General features: G+C 48.0%; 4 protein-coding genes across 4 annotated transcripts; 3 read left to right on the forward strand and 1 right to left on the reverse strand.

Moving 5' to 3' along the window:
• Nucleotides 1-57: 57 nt before the first annotated feature.
• On the forward strand, nucleotides 58-1,323 carry EDB82DRAFT_523126 (uncharacterized protein; the record flags this gene model as incomplete). Its single annotated transcript, XM_025733240.1, has 1 exon — nucleotides 58-1,323. The coding sequence occupies one exon, from the start codon at nucleotides 58-60 to the stop codon at nucleotides 1,321-1,323; it is 1,266 nt and encodes a 421-aa protein (XP_025584167.1).
• EDB82DRAFT_125313 (uncharacterized protein) lies at nucleotides 1,224-2,182 on the forward strand. Its single transcript, XM_065607029.1, has one exon. The coding sequence runs from the start codon at nucleotides 1,438-1,440 to the stop codon at nucleotides 2,011-2,013; it is 576 nt and encodes a 191-aa protein (XP_065464512.1). The 5' UTR covers nucleotides 1,224-1,437; the 3' UTR covers nucleotides 2,014-2,182.
• A 1,244-nt stretch (nucleotides 2,183-3,426) lies between these two features.
• EDB82DRAFT_125160 (HAD-like domain-containing protein) lies at nucleotides 3,427-4,663 on the reverse strand. Its single transcript, XM_025733241.2, has one exon. It carries the CDS (start codon nucleotides 4,571-4,573, stop codon nucleotides 3,848-3,850), a length of 726 nt encoding a protein of 241 aa, XP_025584168.1. The 5' UTR covers nucleotides 4,574-4,663; the 3' UTR covers nucleotides 3,427-3,847.
• Nucleotides 4,664-5,212: 549 nt separating this feature from the next.
• EDB82DRAFT_473839 (P-loop containing nucleoside triphosphate hydrolase protein) lies at nucleotides 5,213-9,762 on the forward strand (the record flags this gene model as incomplete). Its single annotated transcript, XM_065608009.1, has 2 exons — nucleotides 5,213-5,419; nucleotides 5,647-9,762. 2 exons carry the CDS (start codon nucleotides 5,213-5,215, stop codon nucleotides 9,760-9,762), a joined length of 4,323 nt encoding a protein of 1,440 aa, XP_065464513.1.
• Between the last annotated feature and the right edge of the window lie 658 nt (nucleotides 9,763-10,420).

Genomic DNA, 10,420 nt, shown 5'->3' on the forward strand with positions numbered 1-10,420 from the left:
CAGTTGTTTGAAAGCCTGGAAACAGTGGATGTCAGCTGGGCATCTTTTCACAATATCATGAGTTACCACTCTCCACGAACTCCTGGATCGACCCCGATCCACGACTACGACAGCTATTCGAGGATGTCGTCCGCAACACCTACCCCTTCACCGAGGCCGACCTGGGCAGACTCGACTCCCAGGCGACCAGCGACGCGAGTGGCCCATTCACGATTCAACAGCTACTCTCAGGCTAGCGATTTCAGCCCTCGTCCTCCAAAGGACTCGCCTCGCTACAACAGCAACGGGCAATATAGCACGGCAGATGTGAGTCCCAAAACTTCTTCGTCGCGCAGGCCTTCCGAGTCATCTCCGCGCTCCAAGCGCGACCGCCGATTCTCTTTTACCTATGTCCGGGCTTCCACTCCTTACGGAGAATCCGACGAGGACGAGATCATCGAGGCGCTGGGACATACATATGTGCTTCCCGCACAGTCCCGCTCCAAGAACCATCATCACCGCAGATCCGCTTTCCTACCTCGAGACTTTGATGATGACCGAGGACGGTACACTAATTACGACGACTACCTGCAGGGTGCTACCACAGTCGGCTACGATGAAGTCTACACACGAGAGGCCGCTTCCGTATTCCAGTCGCCTCAATCTCGACCTCCTACCAGCTTCGGCCACAACCGTCGCTCCTCTACCGTCGTCCCTCCCTCCCGTCCTCAGACCGTCCGCCCCGGAAGCTCGTCCCACCGCAGTACCACCACCAAGCCGGTCTCCACCCCCTCCACTCCCAAGGCCACCGAAGCCGATGCTCGCAAGCACCGCATCCCCACCGGATACTCACTCAAGAACTGGGACCCTGCCGAGGAACCTATCCTACTCCTCGGTAGTGTCTTTGATGCCAACAGTCTGGGCAAGTGGATCTATGACTGGACCGTCTACCACCAAGGCCCTGCCACTCCCATCTCTGACATGGCCGGCGAGATGTGGCTTCTTCTTATCCAGCTCGCCGGTAAGGTGAAGCGAGCTGAAGAGACTGTCGGCCGCGTCCGCGTACCTGACAACCGTGACCTCGTTGAGGAATTCATCGAGGCCGGTGAGCGTCTTACCGAGAAGCTCCGTTCTCTCCTCAAGGCCTGTGAAGCTCCCATGCTCAAGGCTGCCAAGCGCAAGCAAGCTGGCCTCGGCAAGAATGCCGGTGTTGAGTTTGTCGAGACCCTCTTCGGTCGTGACCGTGAGCTCGACAAGACAGAAAAGTTTATGCAAAACGTGAGGCTCTTCAACCTTCGCTTTGACGCCAACTGTGAGGAAATTCTCCGAAACCCTACCAAATAGGCGGACCACACTATACCCCAGGATCCAGGACCATGATGACCATGTTTCTGCTTTTGCCTGATCTGAACTACCATCTACTACTACTACTACTACTACCTATACCCATGGACTCCTATGTTACCGGCCAGTAACAATTACCAAAGCTCGCCGGACTGGACCATACCATACCGTTGTATACTACCACTTTCGCTGGAATCCCATGGATGCCCTCACCATTTGGATTTCTTATTTTCTTTTTTCACGACTATGTCCATCTCGCCCCAGGGAAGCGATTTCTTTTTATTGACTTGGCAATTATTAAAAGACACCAAGAATCAAGGGGCGACCTGTACCACCAGCAATGCAACACGCGAGCGCGCACACAGAGGGGACTGGATCGATATCAAGGGGACTTCTTTTTCTTCCAATTCGAGATACCCATTGTTTATTTCCATTTGGAATGACGCGAGCAAGCGAAGCCAAAGCTATACGGCGAGAAGAAAGGATAGCAACGAACGAGGAGAGGGATCGACAGGACACGGCGATTATTATTTTATCGTTCTGGAATTTTTGTTTCGGAGCTTGGATATCTTTTTGACACTTTTACTTTTTCTTTGTCTTCTTTTTTTGTTACTTTTGATTGGGACCAAGCGCGTTAGGATAACAAAAAGTGATTCGCACTTAGAACGGAACAGTTTTACTACACGGTAATTGGAGGATCTAACGTCTTTAACGTTCCTCATTGATGGATGTTTTGGAAAGCAACGCCCCTCATGCACTTTTTATTTAGATGGGTATGAGAGGTTAGGAGTTGGGGAGCCAGGGAATATGGCTGGGCTATTGATTATACCATACCACTTTCAAGTTGGATATTATTTGGATCGGGTTTTTATTTTAATTATTTGGCAAAAAAATCGCAAACTTATTTACAACTTTTTCTCTCTCAATGTGACGTGATGTATTGAATGATTATGTCTTGTGACGACCAAAGTACCTGATGATATTCGTTACTTGTTCCTGTTTTAACCAAAACTCCGCGAGAGGGGTAAATGAATGGCTTGGGGTTGTGTTTGTTTTTGAGGCACATTACTTTCATGTACAAGCATGGATTAGAGTTAAGTGTGAGGTCATGTCATGAACAGGTTGGCCAACAACAAAAACCCCTGGTCAAGCCTGTTTCCCCCCTCAAATGTGTTTGTTTCTGATGGGGAAAGTGATGTAATTTAGAAGCCTTTTGTTTTGGGAATTGAATTGTGACAAGCCATGTCGTTTCAGTTTCATGGGCTTGGAACTCACGCGAGTCGTGTACTATGTTCCTGGAATTGCTTGAGTAAAGGAATGTAACAAACGGCGCATGGACAGGGGATTGGAATGAAATGGATATTGTGAAACGAAACGGATTGCTCGTGTAGGTTTGCCGATAAAAGCCACCAAAGCGTTATGCCACTTCAACTCGTTTAAAGGTAAATACGACTGCATAGAGTGGACTGTGATAGTGGCTGTAGTTAGTTGCTTCATGGTGCTGTAGTTCATCCAGGGTGATGGAGGTGTGGGCGCAGCGAAAGCGGCTACAAGGCCAATCGGTAAAAGTGTCATGGTTCTTCCAAGTTCCTTGTCTTTTTTGCTGTGCTCCTTTTTCCCTTTCTTACTCCCACGTGTACAGTTAGAGGGGGTCAGATTGATATGCTGCATCTTGCAGTTCATGTGATATCATATCATGACAGGACAAGTCAGGGTCTAGCAGTAGCGAGTAGAGTAGTATTGTTTCTGGGTTTATACTGACTCTCTCCCCTCTATTCCTATGGGCTTACAGTTGTACCACCACCCTCAATCCTTTGCAATTATCCCGGACGGAACCTTGACACCCACTTTCTGTTTGTCTTTCCCGGTTTTGGTTAAATGTGACAGAATTTATCTTCTCACCGGCCCGTGAGGCGTTTAACTCACGGCGACGCCCGTCATAATGAATCCGAGGTTGGAAACATACATACATCCAATAAGTATCACAAATGCATCCAGCCGTGATTATTTCTACACACCCCGGAATTGATTGTCAATTAGAATAAGTTAATTACATGTTACTCAAATTGTAACGGATGACAGCCATGTAACCCTCACTGCTGGATTCATACCCAAGCTGCGAGGAGGCTCAGCGCAGGATGCAGCTGGTTTAATTTAGAACCCGCTGTCAGATAACAAGATGCACAGCGTCAGCATTGCATACAAGGCTGAGTAATTAAAACGATACGGATACAAACATGACATTTATCAATTAATATCTCTTTCCGTCTAGGTCATTAATTTAATTAACCCGTACTACCAAAAGCTGAAATGTTAAAGTGTCACAAACGTTGCACTCGTCTGATTTGTTTGCTAGCCGCAATACACGAAATCTATTCATCCAGTCTTGCCTGTGATACCTTGACACGTTGAACGGGGCGTTGTGTCATTTGAGCTACACTACACGTAACTAACTTCTCCAGATCTAATAGTTTAGTTGTTCCTCAGCCTTGTAACGCTAGATCGGGGTCACGAGCACGTAGATCTAGATCAGCCGAGCTACAACGTCCAATGAGTTTACACTCCGACGTTGCAGCACAAGAGGCTCCGTCTGGTCCTCGTCTAGATGAATCGCATATATGTCCTCTTTCGTCGCGGGTTCTATATCACGCTGTTGTGAATCGCCGATGTATACCATCTCATGCGGCTGAACATCGAGATGATCTAGGACTTTTGCAAAAAGTCCCGAGATTTTAGATACACCAAAGAAATTCGTGGTAGCGAGAAAGTCAATGTACTGTTCGATACCCAAATCTTTAACTGCTCGCTCTTGAGCATCTTGTGGACCTTCAGTGATGACGACAATGTTGCGATCAGATCTTTTGATCGCTTGGAGAAGCGAGATGGCTCCTGGTTTGAGGGTGAGGTTTGCGACGAGAACACGTTCGTAGTCGTTTAGTAATTCGTCAATGCAGGAGGAGTCGTGGTCCAATCCGAAATGACTCAACGTGGCAGTAAAGCGGGCTCGACGATAGTCGTGGGAAGTCTTTCCGTCGGTGAAGGCATCGGCGGTACCTTGTTTGAGAACGATGGAGTATTGTTGTTGGAGGTCTTGGAGTGTTGGTTGGTTCTTGTTGGCGATCTGGGTGAGGCAGTGTGTTGTTGCTGCGCGACTTGCGTTGCGGAATTCATGGAGGGTGTCGTCTAGGTCGAAGCCGAACCAGGTCTTAGACTGCAGGATATTGCGTAGCTTATCTGTATCCGAGTCCATTGTTTGTGTTGTTTCGCATGCAAGGTGTTGAATCAGGGTGTTTGGCAGGTAACGAATGAGGATGTTGAGTCTCTAGCAGCACAAGAAGTGGGTGCGAAGGCGTGATCGTAGGATGAGGGTCATCCACTTAGATAAATACAGTTGGCCGAAAGTTTGGTATTGATCATTCGTTATCGCCATCTCATATCCGATGGTTCATTAGCTTTATCGTCAAATCTTGACATAGGTAGTCGACATATAGCTGCTCTCGGGTAGGCGAGTTTACAAACCAGATCTGGAAAAAAGCCAGACGAAAATAGTGATGCACTCTCAGGCCATATTTTCTCCAAAGCTGATTAAATGTTTCTTTCTATTAAATACCAGATTGGTGTTGGTTTCTGTCCGACTTTGATAATAGCTCTTTACAAAAGTTCCTCAACTCCAAAGTCTGCGTACTCAACGCGTATGTAATTCGTAAGCATCAAGTTACGCTTGTTAGTTAGACTTGTCAATCTTGTTTCAGTCGGTATATTGTTGGTCCATCTGACAGCGGATCAATTGCCTAGTCAAGACTCTACGCCTTATCATCGTCTTAAATAATATAGGTAGGTATAATAAGGCAATGCATCGCTCAATCTTGTTTCTCGACATGCTAGAAATATGACTTCAACTTGTCTCAACGACGGCTCCTGGGGCCCTGGCGTCCGAGGATGTCGAGGCGACTTTGACTTTACGCAGAAATTCGAGCGTATCTTTTTGTCTATTATTCCGACGGTTATCTTTATCGCTTCTGCGATTGCGCGTGTAGCTGTTTTGGCGCAGAGGGAGAGGGTTGTTAATGGTGTGATCTTACAGTCTGTCAAGCTCGTGAGTCTTCCCGAATCCCAAGCATCAATCAGGGCACCAGAAAAGTTGGCCTGGAAGCATAAGAGACGAAAGTAGTAGGTCAGTTTAAGCTTATTAGACTATGCTTCTTGGGCTCTTTATTTTGTAGCCGAAAGCTTCAAGGTCAACCTTTCTGCTGCCTGCTAGCCAAGATATCACGGCATACTAATTCTCAAAAGGCCTTTCTCGTCGTATATACGGCTACGCAGCTTGGTCTTCTAATTCTTATCGCGACTGGAACTGCGGGCATAGTTCACGACCTCTCTCTTGCAGGATCCTGCCTCGCGTTTATCGCATCTCTCTTAGCCTGCGGGTTATCGTACAAAGAGCACTCATGCGCCAGACGACCATCTACTCTACTAAACGTCTACGTTTTGTTCACACTACTGTTCGACATTGTGCAAACCCGCACGGCATGGCTTCTCATTAGCGGACCATCAAAACAGGCCCACCTTTTCATAGCTTCCGTCGTGGTCAAGGGCGTTATTCTCTGCCTCGAAACAATCCCCAAGACGAGATGGATTCACTGGAACGCAGAAGAGCATAGCCCCGAGGAATCGAGCGGCGTATTTAGTGTTGGGGTGTTTGCGTGGTTGAACCAGCTCTTTATCAGAGGTTATCGAGGAGTTTTGAAGGTAGAGGATTTATATCCCCTTGACGAGAGCATGGCCTCGGATAGACTGCAGAACCGCTTTACGAAGCATCTCCGGATTCATCGATATAACGAGGAGCCCAAGTCGGGTCTGTTGAAGGACTTGACCAGAACGCTTATAGGCCCGTTCCTTCTCCCGGTTGCTCCTCGCGCCGCCCTTATCGCCTTTCAATTCTGCCAACCCTTCTTCATTGATGCAACACTGCAATATCTCCAAGCCCCAGAGACGCCCAACTCAAAAAGCGTGAGCTATGGTTTGATTGGCGCTGCCTTTCTCATCTACGCTGGTATTGGAGTCTCCTCAGCATTTTACGGTTATTATAAAGAGAGAGCCACCTACATGATTCGAGGCTGTCTAGTCGCTGCTATATACCAAAAGACCACACAGATGAAAGTCACAGCTGCTGATGACTCTGCTGCTCTGACTCTCATGAGTTCAGACGTCGAGAGGATTCTTAGAGGTGCTGCGACAGCTCATGATCTCTGGGCTAACCCTGTTGAGGTGGCTATCGGATGCTGGCTTCTTTACGGAAAACTCGGCGCGGCTTTTATTTCTCCTCTCATTGTCATTATAATTTGTGCGTTGCTGCTATCGTGGTTGGTCACGTTGGTTGGCAAGAGACAGAGCGAATGGATGAAGAGAATACAAAACAGAGTCGGCTTGACTTCAAATGCGATTTCGCAGATGAAGCTATACAAAATCTCTGGAATCACTGGTCCAGTGGCGGATCTCATCCAGAGCCTTCGTGTGGGAGAGATCAAAGTCGGCAACAGCTTCCGCTGGCTGTTGATCCTGGCTGCGGTGTTGGGCTTTACGCCCTTTGCTATTTCACCCCCGATTACTTTCGCTTTCACCTCACGAGAGTTGACTATCAACACACTGTTCACCTCGCTGTCATATATCCTTCTCTTTACAACGCCTGTTGTTGCTCTCTTCCAGAGTCTGCCTGGTATTTTCGCAGCACTGACCTGCGTGGCTCGAGTGCAGAAATTCCTTGCAGCTGAACCACGTAACGACTTTCGCAAACATCAATCCATCTCGGTATCGGAGAAGAGCTCTTCAGATACATCGGGAGTTGCCTTCACGATTGAGAATGGATCCTTTGGATGGGGAGGCGAAAAGATGACACTGAGAGACATCAACATTTCCATCCCTGCTCACAAACTCACCATTGTCGTTGGCGAAGTTGCCTCGGGCAAGACAACCTTTTGTCAAGCTCTTCTCGGCGAACTACCCGTATCTTCAGGTACGACCAGAAGTTTGATTCCGTCTCATCGCACCGCATATTGTGATCAATCCGTCTTTCTCTACAACGGAACGTTTCGGCAAAATATCATCGGCCACTGCCCCTTTGACCAGGCAAAGTACGACGAGATCGTGGATGCGACAATGCTCTCCCAAGATGTAGCTCTGTTACCGCAGGGCCACGATGCCAACATCGGGAGTAACGGTATCATGCTCTCTGGAGGCCAGCGACAAAGGATTAGTGTGGCGAGGGCACTCTACTCTGAGGCGAACTTGATGATCTTTGATGACATCCTCAGCGGTTTGGACTTGGGAACTGAATCGGAGCTGTTCCGCCGCGTGTTTGGTCCAACAGGCATCACTCGTCGTAAGAACGTTACCGTCATCATATGTACTCACTCAGTGCGCCACTTGCCCCTGGCAGATCATATAATTGCTCTTGGTAACGGTACTGTCATCGAACAAGGAGATTTCTCAGAGCTGATGCAAAACAACAAGTACGTCCACAGTCTCGGCGTCAAGCACAGAGATGCAGATTCGTCCTCGGAGAATGAGAAGCCCGAAGCAACGGTCACTACTACTCCTCGGGCTGTGGCGACGTCCCCTGCCGCGGAGGTAGCAGAGGATAAAGCAAGACAGCAAGGCGACTTTTCTATCTACAAACATTACTTCAACAGTGTTGGGATATGGGCAGTCGTTGGTGTTGCACTGTCAGGAATGATAGCCGGTGCTTGCCAAAGTCTTTCGGGTGTGTGGATGAAGTTCTGGGCCGAGGATGCCTTCAACAGATCATTTACCTTTTACGTGGGCATCTACGCTTTCCTACGATCAGGCTTTGTTGTATTTTTATTCTGCAACGGTGTTATCACCCTGATAAGCATGACTGCCTCTGCAGGAACGGAACTTCATCAACGAGCCATCCTCACTGTTATTTCTGCACCGTTGAAGTTCTTCACTACGACTGATACGGGTGTAGTGACGAATCTCTTCTCTCAGGATATGACCCTTCTCGATTTCGAACTACCCTTGGCTCTCACGAACTTCACCTTGGATATTTCCAACACGATTGGGTCTGCGTTTGTGGTAGCATCTGCTTCTCCGTATCTTGCCATCGGATACCCTTTCTTGATCGGGATTCTCTATTTTATCCAGATGTTCTATCTTCGTACATCAAGACAGCTCCGACTTCTTGATCTCGAGGCCAAGAGTCCGTTGTATACTCATTTTACCGATACCATGAAAGGCATTGCAACCATCAGGGCTTTTGGATGGGAGCAGAACGACATAGTATACAGCAACCAACTTCTAGATACATCCCAACGACCTGCGTATCTACTGGCAATGATTCAACAGTGGCTGGCCTCGTCACTCCGTCTCCTAGTCGCGGGCATCGCTGTTATTCTTATCGCGTTGGCAACTCAGCTTCGAACCAATGCAGGCTTGACAGGTGCTAGTTTGATCTCTCTCTTGACGTTTAGCGAGTTTCTGTCCGATGTCATCAGAAGTTACACATCTCTTGAGACGTCACTGGGAGCTGTAAGTCGTTTGAGGTCCTTCAGTGACACCGTTGCAACGGAGAATATGCCTGGGGAAGATGTTGAGCCACCTGATGCATGGCCGCAGAATGGACATGTCAAGATTGACAAAGTATCTGCTTCTTACGAAGTTGATGCTGACAACCAGGATGAATCTGAGCTCAGTCTTGTCCTGCGAGACCTCGAGCTGGACATCCTCCCAGGACAAAAGGTCGCAATCTGTGGTCGTACAGGAAGTGGAAAGTCTACTCTGATACTACTTCTCCTACGACTCCTGGACCCTCTCTCCTCTTGTTCTGCTAATATCAAGATCGACAATGTTGACTTGCATGGGATTGACCGCGCCACTCTGCGCAAACGAATCATATGCATCCCTCAAGACGCAGTCTTTCTACCGGATGGAAGCTCCATCAAAGCCAATCTAGACCCTCACAATTTAGTTACAGACGCAGAGTGCTTCAGCGTTCTTAACACAGTCCGTCTAACCAACTTTGTTCACGACAAGGGCAGCCTCAACGCAGGCATGAGCGCCGAAGATCTCAGTGCTGGCCAAAAACAGCTTTTCAGTCTCGGCCGAGCAATTCTACGTCGTCGAGCTCGAGATAGGGGCGAAAAGAAGCAAGGGGGCTTGCTTCTGCTGGATGAGGTGAGCAGCAGCGTGGACAGAGTTACAGACAGGGCGATGCAAGAGATCATCAGAGATGAGTTTGAGAGTTATACTATTATCATGGTTTCGCATCGGTTGGAGATGGTTGTGAAGTACTTTGATAGGGTTGTTGTGCTTGATAAGGGGAGTGTTGTTGAGGATGGTGGGCCGAAGGAGCTTGTTGAGAGCGAGGGAAGTAGGTTCGGGGAGTTATGGGCTGTTGAGAATGATGGCAAGTCTGAGTAGTCTATAGTCTAAATAATGAGCTCATGACGACAGTTTGTTCCATGGTAAATGTTTAATCTGAAGATGTCGACCAGTACCATGGCTGGCCATATCCATCATCAACAACTAGTCTAGTCTCAGGGTATCAGAAAAGTTGCGGTTGAGGCATACGAGATGTTGAGTAAGTCGTTGCGATGTTCATTTAGACCACACTCTTAGGTTATTTATTTTTGTACCCTAAAGCTTAGAGTAGAGGTCAACTTTTCTGTTACTCAGTCTAGTCCACCTAGCTAGTCTAGTCATGTAAGTCAACTATAAACCTAAAGCCACACCGTACAACGCTTAGACATTCCGAGTGTCTCACAACGATTATCAGATCAGATCGTTCAACGTTATCTTGTATACGCCAAGTGCGGAATTTGTCACAAGTAACTTTCAACTTCCGCTACAACCCACCCACTACTCATCATTCGGCCGACGGACGGACGGGGAGACGGACTCTTAGCGGAGACCGCCTGAGAACGTCTATAACCGATTGAGTAAGTTGAGCTGAAACGCCACAATAGGAGATCCCTGACCCTGGCTTATCGGACAAGGTTCCTGGCCCGTACAGGATTGCGCCTAAATTTGCCATAAAGTAACAGAGATCGTCACAAATTGTTCTGGAAACGTGAATGTC

Source organism: Fusarium venenatum (assembly GCF_020744135.1).
Source record: "Fusarium venenatum strain MPI-CAGE-CH-0201 chromosome Unknown EDB82scaffold_2, whole genome shotgun sequence".
Lineage (NCBI taxonomy): Eukaryota > Fungi > Ascomycota > Sordariomycetes > Hypocreales > Nectriaceae > Fusarium > Fusarium venenatum.